The sequence below is a fragment of the Stegostoma tigrinum genome, chromosome 14, assembly GCF_030684315.1.
Source record: "Stegostoma tigrinum isolate sSteTig4 chromosome 14, sSteTig4.hap1, whole genome shotgun sequence".
Taxonomy (NCBI): domain Eukaryota; kingdom Metazoa; phylum Chordata; class Chondrichthyes; order Orectolobiformes; family Stegostomatidae; genus Stegostoma; species Stegostoma tigrinum.
Window position 1 is genome coordinate 4525849 of NC_081367.1, and position 27520 is coordinate 4553368.

Consider the following 27520-nt stretch of genomic DNA (forward strand, 5'->3'; position numbering starts at 1 on the left):
GAGTTCCCATGATGGATCTGAGAGCTGTAGGGTTGGAATCACTGTGAGAAAAGCTCCATCACATAGCTTCCTCAGGAGGTTCCTAGATTTCAGTTCAAATCTAAAATCCTCTGACTTCAATCTCTGACTCAGTCTGGACTCAGCCTCTCTTTCGGTTGAACATTGCCATAAACGATCTTTCCTGTTCATGCAGTCTTGTTAGCAGTTTCACTGGTGGTTGCCACCTGTTTGCAGTCACTTGGTCTGTCAGCAGCTGTTTAAGAGCTGCTATATCGGAAACTCATATTTCTATCAGGGGCTGTGAACAGCTCGAGCAGTTTCAGTGGAACTGCTGGGCTTTGTGGCTGGAGGAGGTGACAGAGTTTGGTGTTGAGCCTCTGTGACGCAGAGATAGGGTTTTGAAAGAACAAGATCACAGTGATCCCCTACCCATCTCAGGCCTTGTCAGTGGCATTAATGAGAATGGGTTTTAGAACTGAGAGAATGCTGCTCTTCATTTATCATTTTGCATTGAAGGTGACAACTCAGACTGTCACTGAAGTTCTTTCCCGAGCCCCTATATGTTTCAACAGTCTGGACTGAGGCCTCAACCTGCAGCAATCTAAACCTCAGGAAGTGAAGAAAGGTCCCATCAAGTCATACAGGATACATCATACTAGCGGAACAATTTTCACCCAGACAACTATCCCCAGTGACATACTTTTGCTTTTTAATGTATTTCTATACACCCAGAGACTGCAGTTGTTCTTCACTTTCTCTGGTGGGTCAGTGACTGATGAGGTGAAATGGGTCTGGGGTATTCTGGAAACATTGAAGGGTGCGGCAAATGTGAATTGCAGCTGGTGTGGCCTGAACTGGATGGAATGGTGAAACCACGCTGTAAACTGAACAGGATTGAGTTCATATATTTCATACTTGGGTTGGTTGCTGCCCTGTGTGGAAAGTATCAAGCAAATTTGTAGCTTTAATCTTTAGTCAGGGCAGTAAAATGCAAACCGAGAGCTTTTAACCAACTTTTCACAGTCACAATTGGAGTGGTTCTCACCTGCTATTAATGGAGACGGTTCAGTGGTATGCAGGCTGCTGTTGGGACTGGAAAGCAATGCGTTATTGCAGAGAATACTTCAGCTCCTGAAGTGTTAAACGGTGCCAGAATGCAGGAAATGAAGTGCTCATGACGCACCGAATAGGAAGAGCAAGAACAAAACAGTCTCCAGCATGAATAGACGCACAAACACGTTAGTGTACGTAGATGGGAGAGCGTGAGAGAATGGTGGCGAAATGGACAAAAAAAAACTTCGGTGAAGTTTACAGCTGCACCTTGGAGGGAGGTGGACTCTGACAAGTTTCGACACTGCAGTGAAAGAGGAAGCTGCGGAAACGAACGGCAGAGGAAAGAGCCTGTTTGGGCTGTTAACGCCCAGTCAGAGAGAGGAAACACTGATCGATCCCCTCCCTCCCCTTCCACCAACAAAAGTCGGCACGACCAAAAGTTCATGGTGCTTTATTGTGTTAACACCGCGGCTTCATCAGGTTTCGAAGGTACGTCTTGTCTGTGCTGAGATGGGAATTAGGTATTTTGGTAGCCTGCATAGGGTGGGTTTAGATAGCCATGTAACTGCTGAGGCCGATCTGCAAATGGCAAATGCTGCCGCACGCAGCACAGGAGTTCTCAGCTCCTGTGGGAGTTGCTGATTCAGAATCCCTGCTCCTCGAGTTTTCTCTCTGCCTCAGACCTGCACCATTTTTCATTGTGGAGGTTTCGTTTAGGTGCAGTGATCCCAGACCAGCGCCACCCAACAACCTGAAGTTTGCCTCAGAACACTAAAGCGAGCTTTTTCTCCATTTTACGGACGTGGTAGCGCATCCCAGGCATTACCTCCTCAAGAAGTCGACAAGTGTCCGATTTCAGAACCACTGGTAGGTCACTCAGTTCGTTCAGCATGGCTCCGTCCCAGTCTAGACCATGGCTGATTGACTTCACAATGCCACTTCCCTACGCTGTCTCTTAAAGAACCTCCAGTAATCTATCTCGAGCCTTCACAACCAACCCGGAGCAGCGAATTTTAAAGATTCATCGCCGCCTGGGTAAAGAGATGCTTAGCCCAGACTTAAAGGGCCCATCCCTTATCCTGAGATTATATCCCCTGGCTTCAGAGTCTCCACAGTCAGAAGTAACACAACACCAGGTAATAGGCCAAGATAACAAAGTGTGAAGCTGGATGAATACAGAGCTAGTTTTCTCAAACTCTCATGAGATAGTTTGCCATTGTTAGGGATTAATCTAGAAAACTCTATGGCACATGTATCCTTTCCTAGATGAGATCAAAACTGTACACAGTACTCCAGGTGAGATTCCATCAAGGTTCAAAGCCACTCCGCCAAGACATCTTTACTCGTGGACTGGGATCTGCTTTGAATACTATACCAACAAACCATTTGGTGGCTGCTTGCGCTAGCTTTTAGTGATTTGCGAGTAAGGTTGCCCATAATTCTTGTGAATGCTGTTACTTCCTAACCCCCTCAAGTAATATTTTATCCTTTTTTTTCTCTACCCAAAGTAAGTCAATTCAAATTTAATTTCACTGTGTTCCATCTGCCATGTTCTAGACTATTCACTTAGCCTGGGCAAGTTTCCTTGAAGCCTCCTTGCATGCTGCAAGCAAATGACATCTCACCACTTTGTCATTAGTAAACCTAAGAAGTATTACGATTGGTCCCCACATCTTAATGGACTGTATAGACTGTGAACAGTTATGAACATAGCACTGACCCATGTGATACCCATTCGAACTCTTGGCTTTCTGTCTATTAGCACAGATCCTGGACAAGATTCTCAATTTGTTACCACCCCAAACAGGATGGATACACCAAGGTTAGTTTAAAGGATCCCTTTCCTTTGTGGATCCCTTTCACCCAGACCCGAATAAACTTGAATTTTAAAACAATCCAGTTGAATCAAGCTTTGGGTAAACAAGGAGTGAGTTTTTTCCTTCTGACACAAGAAGAGTTAGGAACACAGCACACATACACATGGATTAGAAATGAGAGGTGAGCCCAAAAAGCTTGTTGGGCTGTTTCCAAGGAAGTGCTATTTCTGACATCCTTGAGTCTTCTAGAATCATGAAGGAGGTTTCAGCTAACCAAGTCAGAGGGTCTTCTGCTTTCAATTGACCTCATGAACACAAGATCAGAGAAGATAAGATAAATTCTCTTGCAGTCCTGTTCAGTCTCCCTGAACTCAGTTGATTTCTAGGAAACTTTAATCCCAGACCTTTAATCCCACCAGCTCATTGCTAAAGAGCAAGTTGACTCAGTCCACTGAAAAGTGAGGGACAGCTCTCTGTCATTTCCAACAAATGGTTCTCCACTCTCCCTTTTCCTTTTCCTTTTCCTCTTCCTCTTCTTAAATGCTGGGGTTGCAATCTCTAGCTTCCTGAGAGCGGGAACTCTTTGACAATCTATGCAATTATGAAAGATAACCATCAGTTGATTAGCTATTTCTATTGGTTTTTCCTTCAGCACCTTGGAGTAAAATGCTTCTGGTGAAGGAAATTTATCAACTTTCAATTTAACTTGTTGTTCAAACATTGCCTTCTTACAATTGTTAATTTCTTTTGGCTGGTTAATTTCAGTAACATATGTCCCTCTGTCACCTAGTATTGCAAATAGATTTTCTGTGCCATTTTTCACGAGGGTGCAAAATAATCATTTAGTTTCTCCATGATTTATCTGTTTTCCACAAGATTCTCCTGCCTCCATTTGCAATGGGCCACACTTATCCTTGCAAATCCTTTTCCTATCACAGATCAACAGAATATTTTACAGTTTGACTTTATATTCATCACTACATTGTACTCATGCTCTCGTTTTTCCTTTGTCAGTTTCTTGGCCCTCTTTTGCTGGGTCACAAATTGCTCCCAGTCCCCAGGCTTTCCACTGTTTCTGGCATTCTTATAAACCACTTCCTTTGATCTGTTTAAATCTTCAACTTATTTTGTTAACCATGGTTGAGTCACCTCCCTTTGAGTGTGGTTCCTCAGAGACCTGTATTTCTGTTATAAACATTGTGGCATTTCTTTAAATGCAAGCCACTGACCATCTACCATCAAAACTTTCAGTGTAATTTCCCAATTGATCATGGCCAATACTCCCTTCATGCTCTCATAGTTTTGTTTACTCAGATTTAAGGCCCTGGTTTCATGGTGAACCATGTAACATTCATCCTTTCACTATTTCCCAAAAGCTCCTATACAGAATGGTTGATTACAACTAATACCACTATGCAATATCAAATCCAAAATCGCCTGATTCCCCAGTTAGGTCCTGAACTTATTGTAAGAGAAATTCATCCCGTAAGTACTCAAAGAATTCATCCTCCACACCATTATTGCTGTCTTGGTTAACCAAGTCAGTTTACAAATTTGAAGTTGCCCAATGTTACCGTTATCCACATTACATGCATCTCTACTTACCTGATTTCAAAGTGCGCTGAACATTTGCATTACAGTTTGATGTTCTATAGATCTGTGACACAAACATTTCATGATTTGATCCTGTCTTATTAATGTACCAATGTCATCCTCAATGCGGAGTGTTACCCCAACTGTTTCCCCTTTTTGTCGGTCCCTTGTAGTTGTAAATATCTTTGCATTCCCGATCTCCATCAATAGCCATGAGTTTATAATGCCAATTAATTAATATTTATTTCCCTCACTGTGCATTCAAATCATTAACATTTTTGAAAATGCTAAACACCTTTAAAAAATTTTCTATGGATCAGCATTTGAACTTTGCTCTCCATTTTGATTATATTTAAGGCTTGCAGAGCTTTGCTGTTCCGTTTTTGTTGACTGTTCAATTTCCTTTTAAAAGTTTTACTTACCTTGAATCCCTGGGATGGGGGACTTCAAGATTAGGGGCATATTTTGCAGGTGAGAGGAAAGAGATTTTAAAAAGTACAAGGAGGCACATTTTTTACACAGTGGTTCACATGCTGAATGAGGAAGTAGTCAATATGGCTGCAGTTACAATATTTACAAGATATTTAGATAAGTATATGATTGGGAATATTTTTTGGAGGGATATGGGTCAAAATGCAGGCAGGTGGGACTAGTTTCAATTGTGATTATGGCCGGCATGGGCTAGTTGGATCGAAGCATGACTCCTTGAATCGGAACGACTTCTTAGGTTCCCATCTTCCTGCAAATCTAGCGTAAACTGCTTCCAACAGCACTAGCAAATCATGCTGCAGAAGTTTTAGCCCTGGTCCTGCTAAGATACAACCCATCCAACTTGTTCAGATTCCACTTACCCCTGAAATGGTCCAAGTGCCACTGCAGTCTGGTGTCCTGCCTGGTGTGCTCACTTGCATGTGAGGCTGGGGAGCATTTTGAGATTAGTGCTTTTGAGCCCTCTGTACAATCTCCTGAGTTCCTTGAAACCTGCTTTCAGAACCTGATCCACTTTCTTCTCTAAGGCATTGGTGGATTACAGCCCTTGGAAGAATAATGGCTCAGTTGTTCATGTTTCACGGTGGTGTTGCTGGGCAAGCTAGCTTTGGGTTAGTTTTAAATGGCCTCGAGCGCTTGAACAAAGTTTCTCAGCTCTTCCTCCAGGCTGCTGATGGGTATCCTTGGGGAACTATCAACAGTGTCCTAACTTCTTTTTTTTCTCCCCTGTATTCCACAACCCCATCTTTATACCTCCGCACCAATAAAAATTAGAGGAACAAATATGCTGGAAGATTGCAAAGACTTGCAAGAGCAATAGGGTTGTCATAGTCGGGGATTTTAATTTTACTAACACAGACAGCGACTGCCATTGTGCTAAGGGCTTAGATGTGGTGGAATATGTTAAGTTTGTTCGAGAAAGTTTGGGCAAAACTCAACCCACTCTTAGGAAATAAGGCAGGACAGGTTACTGAGGTGACAGTGGGGGAGCATTTTGGGACCAGTCACCATAGTTCTATTAATTTTAAAATTCTTCATGGAAAGTGGCAAAACACCTTTTTATCCATGATATGTTCCCTCACCTCCTGCAGGCCCCCTGAAACTTTTTCATGCTTTCTGCAGCAAGCAGAGCTGTAATTCTCGGGCCCCTCAAAACTGTTTCAAAGCTGTTGATACCAAACCTTTTTGATAGTAAGTTCTTCCTTGGCCATTTCACTTTTTGTGTGACCTACCCTGACCCCCTTTGGCTCCACATGCTCTTTTTCTAGCCTTCCTCCAATTCTTCCTGCTGCCCTGCCATACTATTCTGCACTCTTTCTTCAACCTGGCTTGATGGTAATGGTTGAGGGGGGGTATATGCCAGGAGATCCGTACGGTGTCATTTCTTTGATGAGTCTTCATGGTGATTGATACAACTGCTCAGCCATTTCAGAGGGCAGTTGAAAGTCCACTACATTGCTATAGGTCTGGGACCACATGTACGCCAGATCAAGTAAGGATGACAGTTTCCTTCCCTGAAGAACATTGTTGAGCCAAATGTTTTTTTTCCAAAGATCCACAATGGCGTCATGGTGATCAATAGCTTCTTATTTCCAGTCACTTTTTTTTTATCAAAATGAAATTTCAACATGTTCCATGGTGGGATTTGAACCTGGGTCCCTGGAACATTAGCTGAGTTTCTGGATTAATAGTCTAGGTGATAGGTCAAGCATGAGAAAAGAAACCGCCTACTGATTTACCACATCATGACACTCTCCTCAACTGATGAATCAGTGCTCCTCCATGCCAAACAAATGTGGGAGGGTGCAGAGGGGGCAAGTATGCAGAATTACCATGGTGGGAGGGGGTGGACTTCAAATCATGGATTCATTTCTCAGCCAAGTTGAAGGTCTCCAGCAGAGCTGTCTGTGTTATCTGTGACCACAGCCCCCCCACCCCCACAGTAGGTGATGTGTCCATCATCCAATGTACTATACTGTCTCTGGGATCCCTCTTGAGGTTCTGCATACTTGTCTGTGATTTCATGGGTCCAGTTACCATCTGTCACCACCTCCTAAGATGAGTTCTGCATTCTTTTGAATGAACATTGACAAGCTTTATTAAACATAACCATACGTAAGGGATAGAAAGAGGTGACATCTTCCAGAACCCAGAAAACTTAGGCTTCAGTTCCATTTGAACTGACATCCCTTCCTCATCGCACCTTGCACACTCACTCAGTTGATTTTCCAAGACAAGGTATAATTACCTTTGAGTCTACAGTTAGAACAGTTATTTAAGAAGCTAAATCAAACATTGGTCTTTGTTGCAACATGAAAATGTTAGAGGAAATTGGGAAATTTTGCTTATAATTGTATCGGGCAAGTTGAGTGCTCATCTGGGGTGATATGTATAGGTTTATTTCCCTATTTTAAGACAGAATGTACTTGCATTCGAAACAGTTCCGAGAAGGTTCATAATGCTGATTTCCAGAATGAAGGAATTGTTTTATGAGGGAAGAAAGGTTGAGAAGGCTGGACCTGTACTCATTGGAGTTTTTAAAAATGGGAGATGGTATGATTGAAACAATAAGATACTAATGGAGCTTGACAGGGTGTGAACTGAATGAATATTTCCTAACTCTGTCACCACCCAGCACTATCGTCTTTTCTTGTTAACTTACTGAATTTCTGCCCCAGTATAAACACTCCACTCGTGTCAGTCTGGCCTGTTAATATCTACCCAAGATTGTAAGTGTTGAGCAATCTGCTGATGCACCAGGGCTTTACCATTTGGCTATTTCAGTCCTGCCCTTGTTTGCTGCAGCAAGCATTCATTTTAAATTACTCCATGTGTCACTCCTTGGCCCAAAGACTGTAGAAATGTCTGATTTTAAATTTCTTTCTAACCCTCTGCTGTGTTTTAGTGTTATACCTGCATGCCAAGAGCTGCTGATCCTTAATGTGGACTTTGACTTGCTCCAGTCTGGAAATAAGCACAGCCCAAAATGCTATGCAGAAGTGGAATTTTGTTTTCTCAAAAGATTACATTCCTCTGTTGCGAGCCTACTTAAACAGCAGGAACACAGCATGTGAATTATTTCAAGTTTAATTGTCTGAGCATATCTCTAAGCTGCCCAAGATAAGCAGCAGTGGGCTTGATCAGTTGTTTTCTTTAGAATCATACAGAGTTACAGCACAGAAAGAGGCCCTTTGATCCATCAGGTCCACACCAGTCAAAAACAACCACCTCACTATTCTAATCCCATTTTCCAGCAGTTGGCCCAGAGCCTTGTTATGCAATTGTGATGCCAAGGCACCCCAAACGCTTGTTAAATGTGATGAGGGTTTCGGCCTCTGCTAGCCGTACAGTCTTTTATTTGTTCTGACCTACATGTCATTCCAGATTCCCAGCAACCTCTGGGTGAAAATGTTTTTCCTCACATCTCCTCCAACTTTTCTGCCACTTAGCTTAAAATTTGCCTTTGGTCATTGAGAGAGACATAGATAAGCTGCAGAGCTGGGCTGAGAGGTGGCAAATGGAGCTTAATGCAGACAAGTGTGAGGTGATGCATTTTGGTAGGAGTAACCGGAAGGCAAAGTACTGGGCAAATAATAAGATTCTTAGCAGTGTAGATGAGCAGAGAGATCTCGGTGTCCATGTACACACATCCTTGAAAGTTGCCACCCAGGTTGACAGGGCTGTTAAGAATGCATACAGTGTTTTAGCTTTTATTAAAAGAGGGATCGAGTTCCGGAACCAAGAGGCTATTGGTGAAGCTGTACAAAACTCTGGTGGGGCTGCCCTTGAAGTATTGTGTACAATTCTGGTCACCGCATTATAAGAAGGATGTGGAAGCTTTGGAAAGGGTGCAGAGGAGATTTACTGGGATGTTGCCTGGTATGGAGGGAAGGTCTTACAAGGAAAGGCTGAGGGACTTGAGGCTGTTTTCATTAGAGAGAAGAACGTTGAGAGGTGACTTAATTGAAACATATAAAATAATCAGAGGGTTAGATAGGGTGGATAGGGAGAGTCTTTTTCCTGGGATGGTGACGGCGAGCACGAGGGGGCATAGCTTTAAATTGAGGGGTGAAAGATATAGGACAGATGTCAGAGGTAGTTTCTTTACTCAGAGAGTAGTAAGGGAATGGAACGCTTTGCCTGCAACGGTAGTAGATTCGCCAACTTTAGGTACATTTAAGTCGTCATTGGACAAGCAAATGGATGTACATGGAATGGTGTAGGTTAGATGGCTTCAGATCGGTATGACAGGTCGGCACAACATTGAGGGCCGAAGGGCCTGTACTGTGCTGTTATGTTCTATGTTCTATTGACCCCTCTGTCAAGGGGAAAGATTACTTCCTGCCTACGCTATCTATGCCCTACACAAGTTTATGCATCTTAATCTCCTCTGCTCCAAGGAAAACAACCCTTGTCTGTCCAATCTCCCTTCATAACTGGAAATTGATAACTTTCCAGCCCAGGCAACATCCTGTGCACTGTGCCCTTTCTTTGATCTTGTTTTTGTTAATCCTGGAGAAGACTGAACAATGGCTTTCTGTTGGAAGATTAGATGTTGAAAGCACTTCATGTTATAGCTATGTAGGGAGCTATACAGTGGGGTAGTAGTGATTGCCTTGGACTAGTAATCCAGAGGTGGTTGGATTCTATCACAGCAACTGGTGCAATTTAAATTCAGTTGCTATTTCTAGAATAGCAGCTATCATTTTTATTACTGCAAAAAAAAATACATGTAGTCCACTAATGCCCCTTGAGAGAAAAAGAATCTGCTGTCTTTTATTTGTTCTGACCTGCATGTCAATCCAGATCCACAGCAATGACTGATCATGGTTTCACAACTGTTATGGTGCAAAAGGAGGCTCTCTGAATGACCACTCCATATAAACCCACTCTCCTACCTTTTACCAATCACTGTGCAAATTGCTCCTTTTCAAAAAACTGCGTGATACCATTTGTTTGTGTGCACAATTTTTCTTTATTAGTGACAGCACAGTCTTGTGAAAGCTGTTGGCTATGTTGTCCATGCACGTGCTTTTCAGAATTAAGTGCAGTGTGCTGTTAGTTTTACTACAAAGTAACCTTTTAAGCTTGTTTTCCGAGATCAACATAATTTCCAAGGCAACCATCTCATGGCATCCCCATCCCAATGCATCTCCACATTGAGCCTCAGCCTCCCCTTTCACCCCACAGCCAGACTGGCTGTGCAAGCAGAGACGAAAGTGTGAGGAGGGTTGTGAAGTAAGTCAGAAGAACGTATTGGGTTGATTTCCACAACCACCCCCCCACCAACCCGATCCCTTCCCCTTGACCTGATCCACCCAGTCACTGGCCGAGTCAAGCAGTGAATAGCCAATCAGGGAAACGAGGCTGGAGCTTGCCCATAGGGCAGGGGGCAGGCTTCGTGCCCAATGGGGAGCCTCGGCTTGGACCCCATAAGACAGAGAGGACGCAGTTGCAAACAGGAACTGCCTGCCAGCCCCCACCATAAAGAGCCCACGCCCCCCCCCCCCCCCCCCCCCCCCCAATCCCTCTTTATGTCTAATGGCAGGCTCTGAAACAGTGAAACGAAGTGATTTGTAGACAGAGATTGGCAGCTCCAATTGCAGGACCTGCTGCTCCATCTAGTCCTGATCCCAGTGGCAGGACCTTTTTGTTCCAGCACCTTGTATCCCCTCATGGCGACTGTAAAGCTGTACCCCCTGCCTCCACCCACCCCCACCCCCACCCAACAGTGCACCCAGACGTGTTCCTGTCTGATGCCCACCATTGGGTCATTACCGAGCTGAGCAGCTGGTTTATTACAAAGCAGTGGAAGAGCAGGAAAGCAAGCTGCCAATTTCTGCTCCCTCTCAGATCCACCTAGCCTCAGGGACTGACACGGCAATATCACTTTGCACACATTAGCCTCCACATGGCAGTGTGGGAGGGGTAAGTTGGTCAAGGATCAAGGCTGACTCTTGATTGTGGTACCAAGGAAGTGCTGCACTGTCAGAAGTGCAGTGTTTTGGGTCAAATGCTCAGCCAAAGTCCCACGTGCTAGCTCTGCTGATTATCATCGATTCTGTGGCAACATTTCCAAGAAGATGCTATTCCAGGCTGATATTTATCCTCCCCACTCAATATCAACAGAACAGATCATCCAGCCATTATCTCCATGATGTCTGTGGGAGTTCGGGGACAGCAGGATTAGCTACTGTGTTTCTCTATTACAACAGTGGCCATCTGCCGTCAATCATTCATTGGCTGTAACTTGAGCTGAGAGGTTTGGTTGTGAAAAGCACAGTAAAATTGCAAGTACCTTTCATAAAGATAAACCGATTATTGAGTAAGTTACAGAGCAATGCACGGATTAAATTGTTATAATTAGGGATTTATTTTCTGAGACTATATTAGGATAATTATAGAGTAAAGGGCAAAGAGGCTGAAACACTTCCGAAGTATTTTTGGAAAATATTCAAGTTCTGGCTTGTTTCATTGTAGTCCAATCTCCCTAACAGTTGTCAGATCAGACTTGATTATTCCTGTTAGTGTCTTGGTTTGCATCCTTGGTTATGGATGTTGTGTGTTTTAGGTTCACAGGCTTTAACTCCATCCTTTTTATTATTCTCGCACACTCTGGTCTCATCTGCTGGAAAATTCTCATCTTTGCTCTGTATTTTCCAATTGCATTCCTGCGTTACTTCCCTTGCCTCAAGTAGGAGTTTGAAGTGTGATCTTCTAAAATCATCAGCAGCATTGATAAGGTGAAAAGATCTTAGAACCCGTACAATTGTGGAAGCAGGCCATTCAGCCCATTAAGTCTAGACCAACCCCTCTGAAGAGCATTCCAACCAGACCCAACTCATACCCAATCATCCTAACCCCACATTTCCTATGGCTAATCCACCTAGCCTGCACATACCTGGACACTACGGGCAGTTTAGCATGGCCAATCCACCTTTAATCTGTATAGTTTTGGACTGTGGGAGGAGACCGGAGCATCCGGAGAAAACACACGCAGACACAGGGAGGATGTGCAAACTCCACACAGACAGTCACCCGAGGCTGGAATCGAACTCTGGTGCTGTGAGGCTGCAGTGCTAACCACTGAGCCACCATGCCACCCCTTGTCTTTTCCCTAGGGTGGGGGAGTTCAAAACTAGAGGGTATAATTTTAAGATGAGTGTTGTAGGATTGAAAAGGGATCTGAGGGGCAGCTTTTTCACTCAGGGGTGTTTGTGTGTGGAATGAACTGCCAGAGGAAGTGGTAGATACAGGTACAATTACAAAATTTAAAATAAATTTGGACAGGTATGTTAATAGGAAAGGTTTTAGAGGGATCTGAGTTAAATGCAGGAAAATAGGCCTAATTTAGATTTGGAAACCTGGTCAGCATGGATGAGATGGACCAAAGGGTCTGTTTCCTTGCTGCATGACTACGGTAATCTCATTTCCCTACACTAGACTGTTGCCTCATCTTTTCTCTTTAACTTTCCAAACCTCCGCTGATGACCACCAACCACACATGCCATAACTGTTAGCACGTTTAAAATCTGCTCTACAACCCTAGTCATACATCTCTCCAGGATTTTAGTCCCAGCAGAGTTCAGCTGAAGACTATCTGAACAGTGTAACTCCCACCAGTCACTTGCTGGGCCAGTTTTTATTTGCCCAACCCAAATTGCCCAGAGGGTGACCACATTGCTATAGGCCTGGAGTCGCATGTAGGCCAGATTAGGTGAGGGTGGCAAATTTCCTTCCCTGAAGGGCATTAGTCAGCCACGTGGGGTTTTTACTGACAGTTGGCAATAATTTCATGGCCATCAGTAGATTCTTAATTCCAATTTTGTTTTTAGTTGAATTCAAATTCCACCATCTACCATGGCAGGATTTGAACCCAGGTCCCAGTGGTGCCTGTACCTCACTTTTTAAGAGATTCTTTGTTTCTACTTCATTTGAGTGGCAGGTATCTCAGTGGTTAGTACTGCAGCCTCACAGCACCAGGGACCCAGGTGTGATTCCAGCCTCAAGTGGCTCTCTTCCCTGTGCCTGCAAAGGTTTCCTCTAGCTGCTCCCGTTTTCTCCCACAGTCTAAAGACATGCAGGTTAGATGGTTTGGCCATGGGGAATGCTGGCTTACATGGACAGTGTAGGGGGTACGTCTGGTAGCATCTTCTTTGGAGGATCGGTCTGGACCCTGTGGTCTGAAAAGCCTTTTTCTGTACTGTAGGGAATTCTATGAACATGAGCTAAATTTCTGGATTAATAGTTTAGCGATAATACCACTCTGTCATCACCATGCATTCAACTCCCAATGTTATTTATTTAAGTTTGCGTGCCCTTCAGAGAATATTGTCTTTGTGGTTTTGTTTTGAAGTCTGTCCCTTAACTGCACAAACAGGTCCTTATTGGAGATAAGTGTGGAGCTGGAGGAACACAGCAGGCCAAGCAGCATCCCCAGAACCCTTCTTCAGAAGCTGCCTGGCCTGCTGTGTTCCTCCAGCTCCGTACTGTGTTATCTCTGACTCCAGCATCATCAATTCTTACTATCTCTCTTAGTTCCATTAAATTTGTCTACTATTCCAGTGGCATATTTCACCTCGTACTCTGTGCCAAGCTTCAGGAAAGAAATGAAGGGAATAAGAGACATTGCAGGAAAAAAGATTATGATGTTGTACCCTTTAGTTAGGTGGACAGATTAAACAGATTTGGACTAGTTTTCTTGGAAAGGAGAAGATTGAGAGGAGATTTCATACAGATATTCAAAATCATGAAGGGTCTTGATAGAATAGGGTTGACCATTCCCATTAATGGAAGGATTGTGAACAAAAGAGTGCGTGTTGAGGATGTTAACAAAAGAAGCAATGGCAACATGAAAGTTTCCTTGCAGTGAGTTGTTCAGATTTAGAATGCACTGCCTGAGAAGCATCTGAAAAGGAAGAATGTGCAGGAGTTCCCTGGAGAAGATAGTGGAATGGTACCGGGGAAATAGATCCTTCAGAAGGCCAGTGCTTGGTAACATTGTTGACAACACCTTCTATCACTGGCTTGGCAGTAGTTGACTACATGATATACCTGGGAAATGCTCCCACATTGGGTAAAAGCTAGTGTTGTGACTGTTCTGGATAAGCATGACCAGGGGAGCAGCAAGTTATGGAGCACAAATCTATAGTACTACTGCTGGAATGTCAGGGCCCATAGCCTTTGCAGTATCCAAAGCCACATGGAGTGAATCAAATTAGCTGAAGACCAATCTGTGATGTTGGGGATCATCCACTCAGCACTTCTGGCTGAAGCTTGCTGCATGTGCTTCAGCATTATCACTTGTACTGATGTGGCGAATTCTGCTGTCACTGAGAATGCAGTTATTTGTGGAAACTCCGACTGCAGTTAGTTTTTTCATTGTCAGCCACCATTCATGATTCATCAGTGGATTTTTTTGAAAACTCGCTGATGAGATATGGGCATTGCTGGCTGGACCAGCATTTATCGCTAGTCACCCTTGAGAAAAGGTGGTCTTGAGATATCCACTTGAACTGCTGCAGTCCACGTGCTTTAGATAGACCCAAAAAGTCGTTACAGAGGGAATTCCAGGATTTAGACCTCAGGACACTGAAGGAACTGCCAAATATTTCCAAGTCAGGATAGTGAGTGTCTTGGAGGTGACCTCCAGGACGGTAGTGTTCCCATGTAACTTCTGACTTTGCCCTTCTAGATGGAAGTGATTGTGGATTGGGAAGGTGCTGTATGAGGATCTTTGAATTACTATTGAGCGTCTTGTAGGTAGTACACACTGCTGCTACTGAACTTAGGCAAAGTGTGTTTGTAGATGTGATGCCTGCCAAGTGGCTGCTTTGTCCTGGATGGTGTTGAGCTTCTTGAGTGTTGTTGGAGCTGCACCCATCCAGGCAAGTTAGGAGTATTCCATCACACTCCTGACTTGTGATTTTGTACGTGATGGACAGGCTTTGGGGGAATCAGAAAATGAGTTACTCACCACAGTATTCCTAACCTCTGATCTGCTCTGGTAGCCACTGCATTTATGTGGTGAGCCCAGTTGAATTTCTGGTTAATGATAGTTAATAGTTGGATATTCAGTGATGGTAACACTATTGAATGCCCAGTAACATTGGTTAGATTGTGCTCATTGCCTGGCATTTGCGTGGCATGAATGTTATGATGTGGCAGGAATATAAAATTGAGATGTGATCATGTTGAGGCATTTGACTGTGCCTATCGCAGTTTGCCTTATGTTGTTTATCCTCTGTCTTCCTGTGTTGTAGCTCCAGTAAGTTGACACCTCATTTCTAAGTAGTTAATCTTGCATGTTTTACTAAGCTTTACTGCCAATATTTTTGTTTTCACTCTCCTACACGAAGTTACCATGAAAATACATCCAAACAAAAGAACAATTGATTCCCAGCAGGTTAACTTGGGCCGGCACAAAACAGCATCTATTAAATATTAATTAAAATTTATAGTCACATATACATTCCCTACACAATTCCCTGCCGTTAGCGAGCTTTTCATTCTTGTTACTGAAGACTACAGTTACAAGGTCACCCGTTCTGGTGCAAGCCTTTCACTCGGAACTTGGTGAGTCGTTGTTCAGAACCCATTTTCCGAAAAGATGGTGGAAACAGAATTCTCGAATATCGTTAAGCCAGAGGTAGGTAGATTCTTAGCTGGGACTGAAAGGGAGGTGAATGTTTTTACCCCTGATAACCTAAGTTGCTGAAAAAGCTCAGCAAGTCTGGCAGCATCTGTGAAGGAAAAGTCAAAGTTTTTTCCCTTCTGCCAGACTTGCTGAAGGAAATACAGCACCCGCAGTTATTTCGGTTATCAGGAGTAGGCAGGAATGCAGATTTGCGCTTCCAAGCAAGGAAGTCACGATCTTATTAAATGTTGCAGCTGTCTCCAGGCTGAATGGTTGACTCCCACTAATAGCTCATGTGTATGTTCATACACTGAGCACTGCTCCCTGATTGTGTCTGAAGTCGCTTGACTGATCTCTCTTCACTTCTGACGTCCATTTGCAAATCTTTGGCTGGAACGAAAGGCTGAGCTGATCGTTATACTCTCCTTGTCACGTCTAGATCAGTCTTGTTCATGTTTGCTCTGTTAAAGCTTTGGTACTGTGTCAGTGATCTACTCCTTTAATAGCACTGCTGTGATCTCATTTGTGAGTTTATGCTTTTCCGGGTATTCCTCCAGACTGTGGCACTGCATTGATCCATGTGGCATTGTCTGACCAAGTTGGCAGAGTCTTATGTCAAGGTCTCCTCTGGTAGCCCTGAGGAAAACCCTCCTCTCCACCACCTAGTCCGCCATACCTTGAGATTCCTGTCAACAATGCAGGTTGCCAGTTTGCCTCTGTCCGTCAAGTCCAGGGCAATATCATTGACCAGAAATTTAATTAGATTGCCTTATAAACACAGTGGCTACAAGAGCAGGTCAGAGATTAGGAATACTGTGGTGAGTGACTCTCCTCCTGACTTCCCAAAGCTATCTACAAGGCACAAGTCAGGAGTGTGATGGAATACACCCTACTTGCCTGGATGAGTGCAGCTCCAACAACACTCAAGAAGTTTGACACCATCCAACAGCAGTCTGCTTGATTGGCACCACATCCTCAAGCATCCACTGCTTCCACCGATGCTCGGTAGCAGCATTGTGTACCATCTACAAAATGCACTGAAAGTTGCCAACGATCTTTAGACAGCACCTTCCAAACCCATAACCACTTCCATCTAGAAGGACAAGGGCAGCAGACACATAAAAACATGGCCACCTGCAACTTCTCCTCCAAGCCAGTCATCATCCTGACTTGGAAAATATATCACAGTTCCTTCAGCATTACCAGGTCAAAATCCTGGAATTCCCTCCCTAAGGGCATTGTGGGTCTACCTACAGCACATAGGCTGCAGCATTTCAAGAAAGCAGTTCACCACCATCTTCTCAAGGGCAACTAGGGATGAACAATAAAAGCTGACCCAGCCAGCAGCACCCACATCCCGTGAGTGATTTAAAAATAAATCCTTCATACTCAGGATCTCCTAACTCTCAGCACTTGATCCAATGCACAACAGTTTTAAAGATAGTGTTGGTGCTAAATTTCCTGGGAGGTCTCAGCAGTTTCGCGTATTCCTGCAGCTTGCGAGAGCATAGTGACATTAGCCCAGTGTCATTGTGGCATACCACATTGATCCTAAAGTGATCTTCAGAGAAAGGTGTGAGCAAAAACTGCTGATACCTACAAAGACATACTTTGTATGAAACTTTTTGAAATTGGCTGAGTCTCTGCTAAAGTTGAGCACATTGATTCTGCTTCTCAGTCCATAAACATTGTCAGACCCTGTTGAGCAGTTCCAGCATTTTTTGTTTTTATTTTGATTTCCAGCAACCAGAGAGTTTGTCTTTTGGGCTCATAGCTGGTACATGTCAAAGGTATAAAGCAGACCTGGCTGTTTTACTGACATCTTAATGGTTCTTTCTTTTCACAGGAGTTGTCCAAGAAAAATATCCAGTTATGAAACAGCATAAGATGTCACTTCGCATGGTAATTGGCATCTTCATTGTTGCTTTGATTGTGTTTCTCATTTATATAGTAAACAGTCCACTTAGAAGCATGCTAAATTATGCAATTTTCGTGCAAAATATACCAATGAATAGCCAAGGAGACAACTTGCGAAAACCAACAGAAGCTTCCCCAATGGAATTGACCACATCTGGCCAGGTCTCCATCAAAAACACTAGGATTCAACATCAACATCCAAACAAAGAACCTGGGATTATGTTTGTGCAAACATCCAATGAGCTAGATCCTTCTCCATTGGCCATGTGCAGTATTGAATCAGCAGCTAGACTAAACAAAAAGAAAACAGTGTATTTTTTCATGAGAGCATTCAATGGGAATGCATCTGCGTATCAAGAACCTGAGTACAAAGCCATCCCTCTGCTTTCTTCATTCAAGAATGTGGTCATCTTGCCCTTGAATCCTAGAGAATTGTTCAGTGACACACCCTTGGCTGGATGGTATGAGAAGGTAAGGAATTGTAGGGAGCTAGCTGCTTGATTTGTGGATGGTAAAAGCTGCTGTTGGTCACCAATCTGATAAATTAAGTAATAAACTTTACAGTGACAAGCTAAATCTCAGTTTCTATATGTGTGAGGATGGATCATGCTGAACTGGAATTCCTGTGCGTTCCAGACAATATCACTTGCAGAATCTGAAAGAAGACCAGGATCATTTCCTTCCTGAAAATCAATGTTTATTTCAATTTTTCAGACCGCATTTTGCTTTTTGGTGGGATGGAACCATTAGTTTGGAAACACCCCAGAGAATATTAATTCAGTCTTTATCCAGCAAACATTAGACTAATGTTTTGCTTTTTGTTTCTCTCATGTTCGTTTGTTACAATGGAGATTACCTGTCTACCCCAGTTAACTTCACAGCTACGCTATGTTGAAATGACTTCATGCATTTCGGAACAGAGAGTGTGGCTTAGACAGTAGATGTCGGAGGAACCATTTGCAGGAGGATGGTAGCAGTTTTAATTTGTGACTCAGCTAATTAATCCCTGACACACAGCCGGGGTGGGGGGGGAGCCAGGATCAAATCTTTTGTCATTAAAAGCAAAATCTGAAACAAACTCAAAAAAACTGGAGAAACTCTGCAGGTCAGGAGTGTATCTGTGGAAGAAGTTCTGAAGAGTCATACCAGATTAACATTAACTCTGCTTCTCCCTGCACAGATGCTGCCAGACCTGCTGAGTTTCTCCAGCATTCTCTGTGTTTGCTTGTATCTATTGCTTTGGGTAATATGGGCCAGATTTTCTGAGGGGTAGTAATCTGATGCAGATTGTAGAGGTTGAGGGGGTAGAGTACCAGTTTAATAAGTTGCCAGCTGGGTAGGGTGCTGCTAGGGAAGGGGTCGGTTTAGCAGATAGAATGCCATATGCTTGGGGAGAAGCTGCTTTGGTTTGATTTGATTTTATTACTGTCACAAGGATCATGATACAGTGAAAAGTGTGTGCTACCTAGGCAGATCATACCCATATGTACATAAGCACATACATCAGGGTAATAGAACAATGCAGAATTATAATGTGAGAGATACGTTATAAGTCTGATAACAGCAGGGGAGAAGCTGTTCATAAACCTGTTGGCTCCTGTCTTCAAACTTTTGTACCTTCTGCCTGATGGAAGCGACTAGAAGAGATTATAACCAGGATGGGAGGGGTTTTTGATGTTGGTTGCTTTCTTGAGGCAGTGGCAAGTGTAGATGGAAGGCTGGTTTGTGTAATGGACTGGGCTGCGTTCATTACTCTCTGTAATTACTTGTGATCTTGGGCAGAACAGTTGCCGTACCAAGCTGTGATGTGCCTGAATAGGATGCTTTCTATGGTACATCATAAAAATTGGGAAGCGTCATTGTGGACTTGTCAAATTTCCTTAGCCTCCTGAGAAAGTAGAGGCTTAGGTGTGCTTTCCTAATCATAGTGTGTCAATGCGTATGGACCAGGACAGAGTGGTGATTTTTTTACTCCTAGGAACCTGGGGCTATCAACCACCTCCACTGCAGCACCATTAATACAGGGTCGTGCCCTCCCCTCTGCTTCGTGACATCAATAGCCAGCTCCTTCATTTTGCTGACATTGAGGGAGAGATTGTTGTCATTACACCATGCCACTGAGCTCTCTGTTGTTTAAGATCCAATGCACTATGGCAGTGTCATCATCAATCTTGTGAATGGAGTTAGAGCTGAATTTGGCCATACTGTCGTGAGTGTATAAGGGGTTGAGCACACAGACTTGTGGGACAACAGTGTTGAGAATTATGGTGGAGGAGCTGTTGTCACAATTCTTATTGATTGCAACCGGATCCTCGATAGACAGCAGAGTGGGTTGCAGAGCCCTAGGTCTCTGAGTTTAGAGATGAGTTTAGTTGGAATTATTGTGTTGAAGGTGGAGCTAAAATCAATAAATAGGAGTCTGACCTAGATGTCCTTTGTTATCCACGTTCCAGGGAGATGTCAGGTAAGATGCTAGTGTGCCAGCTGGGCAGGTTGCCTGCCCCATAGGGAGTTGGGTGCCATATGGTAGGATGTCAAGTGGATAGGGTGCCCAGGTGCAAGGTCAGGTTAATGATGGAATGATTCAGACGGGTTAGGGTGGTTGGGAGAAATGTGGTCCAGCAGGAGTTATGGAGGGTAGTGGTCAGGACTGGTCTAGGTGGCATTGAGTTTGGGTCCTGCTGGCAGATTGAGAGATGGTTGGGAAGTTGTTTAAGGTCAGGTTTGTTTTTGGTGGGGGCAGGGCAGTGGTAGGGGTGTTTGTCTTCTCCAGTTGCGAGGATTTCTATCCAGTCTGTATCAGCGATGGAGGCAGCTTTCACAGGATGAGGGCGTCACTGGTGTTGCCCATCCCTCATTGCCCAGAGGGCGGTTGAGAGTCACCCACATTACGTGGGCCTGGATTCAATGTAGGCCAGACCAGGTATGGATGGCTATACCTTCCCTAAAGGACATTAGTGAAGCCAGATGGGTTTTTCCAGCAATTAGCAATGGATTCGTGGTCATCGGTCGACTCATAGTTCCGGATTTTTGTGTTTTATTAAATTCCACCATCTGCTGTGGCAAAATTTGAACCTGGGTTCCCAGAACATTATCTGGGTCTTGGGATTAACAGTCCAGCAGGAATACCACTAGGCCATTGCCTCCCTATATGGGAATAGGAGAAGAGGGGGGATGTGCAGGTCTGTATGACTTTCACTGTAATAACAACTGCTTTAGACTACAGGAATGCATCTGGTATGATCCCATGTCAATGTTTCAGATTTTTGATGACCCTGGGCGGGGGGTGGAATGGTACAAAGGCATTTGGGCCTATGGGGCAGGGGAACTTTCAGTCATTCATTAGTTTGTGCAGTGGAAGAGGGGGGAGGAAAATAGTTGGGCACGTGCATATCTCCTTTCCTTTCACAGCACACTCCCTCTTCCTTTTCATCAGTACCCACATTACCACTCCTTGTCACCAGTTTCCCCATCTCCAACCACCTTGACATCCAACTCCTCTAGCTCCACACCCCACATCTCAATTATGCCCTCCTTCAACCATGCCCCTCTTTCTCCCTTTTCTCTTGATCAAGTCACCTACTCTTAACCCACCACCTAACATCTACACAACCCCCCCACCACTTGCAATTTGACCCCTGTGCCATCACCCCATCTCCCTCAAGACGCTGTTGATTGAATAGATGAGCAGAGAGGACACCACCTTTTTCACACAGGTTCACATTTAGCAGAAATCTGTTCTCACTGAGCTGTTAGTCAGGCCCGGCCTCCAGGAGGTTTAAAACAAAAAGCATGAGTGCTTTAAAGGGGCCATGCAGCTTTCAGGAATCAGCCCCAGCTCCATGACTGCCATGTTGGAGGTTATTACCTTGTCAACTTCAGTGATGGCAAGGGCTGGAATGATTAGGAGTATCTTCAAACAGCAACAGGAAGTGATGAGCTGCAAAGCGCTGAGCATTGGTCTTCTGTCACAAGTTTCCTCTCCCGATGTGCCTCAGGAAGCTCTGACAGATTTCACAAGTGTCAGGTTTATCCTGTCTTAGCACTTCTCGAAGGAAGTCTGTAATGTTAAGTCAGTGAAATGGCCAGCTCACGTGATATTTTGCTTATTTATTTGCTGTTTATGCTGCTGCCGAGCAAAACAATAAATCACAGCCCTGTGCAATCTGGGCATATTGTAAAATAGTGAAGGGATCATGATCGTTTAGATCTACAGCACCAGTAAAAAGCAAGCACCTACTTTATAACACTTGGCACGTGAATTTTCATATCTTGATATCACGAGTGCACGTTTAAATATGAATTAAATATTTGCAGGGTTTCTGCCTCTACCACTCTTATAAGGCAGTCAACAAAAATAGTCATAGAGTAGGACAGCATGGAAACAGGCCCTTCATCCCAAACTGGTCCATGATGCTAACTCAGCGAGTTCCAATTGCCGATGTTTAGCCCATATCCCACTTAAACCCTTCCCATCCACATACCTATCCAAATGTTTTTTAAATATTGGTATTGTACCTGTCTCAACCACTTTCCCTGGCAGCCTACTCCATATACACACCACTGCGTGAAGAAGTTGCCCCTCAATACCTTCTTAAATCTTGCCCTTCTCACCTTAAACCTCTGCCCTCCAGTTTTCAATTCACCATCTCTGGTAAAAAGACTAAATGCATTCATCCTACCTATGCCCGTCATGACCTTATACACTTCAATAAGGTCACCCCTCCTCCTACATGTCAAAGGATAAAGTCCGATCCTAGCCTATAACTCGGGCCCACTAGTCCTGGCAACATCCTCGTAAACCTTCTTTGCACACTTTCCAGTTTAACTATGTCTCTCCTATAACGTGGTGACCAGAATTGTACACATTACTCCTAGTGCGGCCTCACCAGTGACTTATACAACTGTAACGTAATGTCCCAACTCCAGTTCTCAGTGCCTTGACTGAAGAAGGCCAGCATGCTAAATGCCTTCACCTCTCTGTCCACCTGTGGCACTGCTTTCAACAAACTATGAATTTGTACATCTAGGTCCCTCTGTTCCATAACCATCCTCAGGTCCTTCCCATTTACAGTATAAATCCTACCTTGATTTAACTTTCCAAAGTGCAACACTTTACACTTATCTGTATTGAACTGCGTTTGCCAATCCTCAGCCCAGTTCCCCATCTGTTCAAGATCCCTCTAATTTTTGGTAATCTTCCTCGCTATCAATGATACCTCCTAATTTTGCATCATCTGCAAACGTACTAATCACGCCTTGAACATTCATACCTGGATTGTTAATGTAAATAACAAAGGTTCCAGCACTGACCCCCTGGTTTATCACTACTCACAGGCCTCCAGTCCAAAAAAACAACCTTTGACCATCATCCTCTGCTTCTTACCATTGAGCCAATTTTGAATCCAATTAGCTAGCTCTCCCTGGATCGCATGTGACCTAACCTCCTTCACTAGCCTGCCGTGTGGGACCCTGTCAAAGGCCTTAAAGCCCATATAGATAACATCCACTGCCCTACCCTCATCCAACCTCTTTGTTACCTCTTCTGAAAAATCGAAGATTTGTCAGACATGACTTACCGCACTCACATCCACGCAGACTTTCCCTGATCAGACATTGATGATCCAAATGTTGGTTGGTCCTGTCCCTCAGTATCCTCTTTAATAACGTGCCTACCACTGATGTCAGGCTCACTGGCCTGTGGTTCCCTGGTTTGTCTTTGTTACCTTTCTTAAACAACAGATCAATGTTAGTCAACCTCCAGTCTTCCAAAACTTCACCAATGGCTAAAGATGGAGCAAAAATCTCTGCCAGCATCTCTGCAGTTCTTTCCGTAGCCTCCCACAATGTCCAAGGATGGACTTGATCAGGCCCAGGTGATTTGTCCACCTTATTGCGATCTAAGGCTGCAAGCGACTCCTCTCTGATAATGTGTTTGTCCATAGCACCCCCAGTGCTTTCCCTTATTTCCTTAACATCCATGATTCTCTCCTCAATAAACATGGAGGAGAAATATTCACTAAAAATCTCCCATCCAACTCCTGCGGCTCCACAAATAGACGCCATGCTGATCTTTAAGGGGACCTGTTCTCTCCCTAGACACCATTTTACTTTTAATATAGCTATAGAATCGCTTGGGATTATCTTTAACCTCATCTGCTAGATGTATCTTGCAATTTGCCACACTGTCCCTGGAATCTTGATATCACACTTTGAAAAAACTCCCATTTGCCAGTTGTTCCTTTTCCTTCAAATGGACTCACCCAATCGACTGCTGCTAGATCCTGCCTAATGGCCCCACAATTGGTCCTGCTCTGGTTTAGCACATTAACCTGTGGACCTGTCCTGTCTTTTGCCACAACTATGTTTAAACTAAGAGAGTTATTGTCACTGGACCCAAACAGCTCTCTGACTGACACTTCAGTCCCTTGCCCAACCTCGTTTCCGAAGAGGAGATCCAGGGTTGCACCGTCCTGAGTAATGCTCTACATATTGATTTTAGGAAGTTTTCTTGGACATATTTGACAAATTCCACCCTGTCCTAGCCCAGTCAGTACATGGGAAATTAAAATCTCCAACCAATACCACTCTATTATTTCTAAAGGTACCTGCAATGTCTCCACACATCTGCTCCTCTAGTACCCATTGGCTATTTGGGGGTCTTTTAATACAGTCCCAGCAGAGACACCATCCTCTTTCTGATTCTAATTTCTAACCATATGGTCTCATTTGGTGACCCCCATAAGAATATCTTCTCTAAGTATTGTTGCTGCATCCTCCCTTATCAAAAAGGCAACTCCCGCTCCTCTCCTTGTACTTCTGTCATGCCTGTAGCTTCTGTATCCTGGAACATTGAGCTGCCAGCCCTGCCCTTCTCTCAGCCATGTTTCTGTTACAGCTGTAATATTCCAGTCCCCAGAGCCAGTCCATGCTCTGAGCTCATCTGCCTTACCAGTCAGGCTTCATGCGTTCAAATAAATGCACTTTAAACTAGAAGTCTTTTCCCTCCCTTTACTGTGCCCTGACTATCGTGAATGGTAAACTTGTTGTCGATGGCTAATATATTTTCACCTGACTTCTCAATGGTGACTCTCCTATTAATGCAGATTTCACCATCTGCATTGGTAGGATTTGAATAGGTTCAGGATTGTAATCCTCTGCATCATCACCTCCCCCCACTAAAATGTTGATGGACAAACTATAGTGTGAAGGCCTGGTAGCCACGTAAGGGAGTGGTTTCCCTGAAATTTCTCTGGTACAAGGACCATATTAATGCCAACAAGTACAGGAACAATCAAGTGGAAGTGCTCAATGTATCACCACTGCTTTATCACAGACATTATTGTAGGTATTTTAACTTTTCCAAAAATGAGCAACAGAAACAAAAACTGCATTTTTATTGAGTTGCGAACAATAACAGCTACTGAGAGCATTGGAGATGGGGGAGGGTCAATGACACAAGTGACATTAGAACTTGCAAATGAAAAGTCTCCACCTAAAAATCCTGGGAGCATTTGGCTTCTGTTCTCTTGGGCTGACTGGGCCATTGTCTTGTATTCCTCTCACTCGCTTTCCTCTTGAACAATAACTGGAGCTTCACTATCCTCCTCATCACCCTCAATCCCCAACTCAGAGGATTTGCGCTGTTCCTGCATTTCCTCCTCGTCAGCCAGCACATGACTGCTTTCAGAGTCTGACACACTGCTGCTGCCCAGTTGGATAAATGGAGAGTCATGGGAAACCATTGCTGTTGGCCACGGAGGTTATTTGCTGCAATTAAACTGGTTGGAAGTCAGGTAACGGCCAACAAGGCTGTGTCCTCCCCCAAACAATGGAGGATCAATCTCAAAAGTTTTGAAATGTTGGGTTTCTATGAACTGGAAATTTTAGATTAATTTTTATCAGGCTTGGCAGGATTTCTAACAACCAAGTTATTACATTTAAAGTTTACATAATCCTGTCTGAGTATGTGTACTGTCTCTTCTATCTTTAATGTACCTTGTTGAAGGAAAGGATCCAACATGTGAGAGCAGGATGTGCGATTGAAAATGTCGTTCACTCATCCAGTGACTCAATCATGTGATAGCTCACGTTTAGATTTCAAGTAGATGCACATTTGTCTATACCACAGCAATATTTCAGCAATAGCCATGGAACACAGCAGGAATGTGGTCAGAAATCGTCATTGGATTCTCACTCAATCTGAAGACTGAGGGGTTGTTTTTTGTATCTGTTTGAGCTGAAGTTTTATTTCATGTGTAGTGTGGTGTGGCTCACAGGGCACTGGCTCTTGAGGTTGAAATGGGAGACTGTCCTGGGGAACAATGGGGAAGGTGGCTGCAAGTTTAAGACTAAACCAATCGAGGTTCTCCTCTCCCCATGATCTGCCTTGCTGTCAGTTACAAAGTGCTCTCAGGAATTGGTGCTCAACCAGTGAGCTTTGTGTGGAGGGAGGGTACAGCATTTGGAGGGAAGGGTCATTTAAAATATCAAAACATAAAAGTGATGAACCTTTACTCTGTTCCAGGTAGATCCCAGCAAAGAAAGCTACTGGTTCCATGTGCTCGCAGATGGCTGTCGGCTTGCCTTGCTGTGGAAGTACGGGGGCATCTATCTGGACACGGATATCATTTCAATTCAACCCTTGGACTTCGAAAACTTCCTCTGTGAAGAATCTAGTAATTATGCCAATAATGCAGCTTTGGGATTTAACCGCTCTCATTCCTTTATCAAGAGTTGCTTAAAGGATTTTGTTGAGGATTACAATGGAGCAGACTGGGGTCATCAAGGCCCTAAACTGATGACCCGGATGTTGAAGAAATGGTGTAGGACTGATGATCTCGATTACTTTCGGAACAAAAAATGCAAAGGGATCCTGTACCTGTCCAGCAACTGGTTCTATCCTGTTCCTTACACCGATTGGGAGAAGATTTTTGAAGAAGATACATGGAACGGGAACGATGAGATTATAAATGAATTCTCAAAGACGAGTGGGATCCACGTTTGGAACTTTTTAAGTGGCCGTCATGAAGCTCACGTTAAAGGCAGTAAATCTTTAATAGAATACTTGTTTAGTAAAGACTGTCCAACCACATATAATTCTCTGAGGAGATGATTTAAGTTGCTGAAGAAGCTCAGCAAGTCTGATAGTATCTTTGGAGAAACAGAGCTAACATTCCAAGTACAGGATGATACTTCTTTGGAAGTGGACTGATCCTACATTATGTTAATTTGCATATTTGCATTGTTTGCTAATTATGACAAAATCACTGCCAACCAAACCAATCACTGTGACTGACACTATGGGGTTCCATTTGGCCTTATCTCATTGTATTTTCATCTGTATCTTTCTACTGTCTGTGAAGCTGCTGGGTAATGGTAAGGAATGATAGATGTGGAATTCTGCCTCCTAGTTTTACCCTTTACCCTGTTCTCTTTCACCCACCCCCCCGCCCTCCCAACCACCCCACACCCATCAATCCTCATTTATGTTTCTAATATAATCCATGCATCTGGTTAATTGTTGACTCAGCTTTTTTCACATCAAGACACTATGTTGCCTAATTTGAAATGTAAATAATATATTTTCTCCAGGACAGAAACAGTATTATTGTGACTAGACCATTCACAGTATACAGAATGAAAATAAGTTTAACTCTGGGAGGTTGCTTGTTCAAATCACCCTGATGTTTAGTTCTCAATGTACTAATAATCGCACATTTTTTAAGGGTGTAGAGACTCCAAGCTGCCTCTGTCATGCTTTCTTAACGATAACACATCACTGATTTGTGTAGCCTCTTGGTCAGATATTTTGTGATAAAATTAGATCCTGCCTCTGATAATATCACCTTCAGACACAATATTGTGAAAGGCTTATCTTCACTGTAGTCCTGTCTGTAACTGGAAGCATCCCCTATCTGGGCAAGGCTACTTTTTTTTTGTACTTTGAGTGCAGGGTGCAATTTATTTCAAAACCTCTGGGATTTTCAATTCTGTATCATGACAATGTAGCAGA

At 43.7% G+C, this 27520-nt stretch overlaps 2 protein-coding genes across 3 annotated transcripts in view; one reads left to right on the top strand and one right to left on the bottom strand.

The window, feature by feature from the left end:
• LOC125457956 (alpha-1,4-N-acetylglucosaminyltransferase-like) overlaps window positions 1-1511 on the bottom strand; it is a 70991-nt gene extending 69480 nt beyond the window's left edge. The window contains exon 1 of the mRNA XM_048542778.2: window positions 1046-1511. The gene's annotated coding sequence lies outside the window, so the exon portion shown is untranslated. The remainder of the gene's footprint in view (window positions 1-1045) is intronic.
• Window positions 1079-26912, top strand: LOC125457957 (alpha-1,4-N-acetylglucosaminyltransferase-like). 2 transcript variants are annotated; one of them, XM_048542780.2, is made up of 3 exons: window positions 1079-1542; window positions 17435-17490; window positions 26033-26912. In XM_048542780.2, the coding sequence occupies exons 1-3, from the start codon at window positions 1497-1499 to the stop codon at window positions 26618-26620; spliced, it is 690 nt and encodes a 229-aa protein (XP_048398737.1). In that variant the 5' UTR covers window positions 1079-1496; the 3' UTR covers window positions 26621-26912. The 2 variants fall into 2 exon arrangements, with proteins under 2 accessions (XP_048398737.1, XP_048398736.1); XM_048542779.2 differs by having other exon boundaries at window positions 1085-1542; window positions 17435-17976.
• The last annotated feature ends 608 nt before the right edge of the window (window positions 26913-27520 follow it).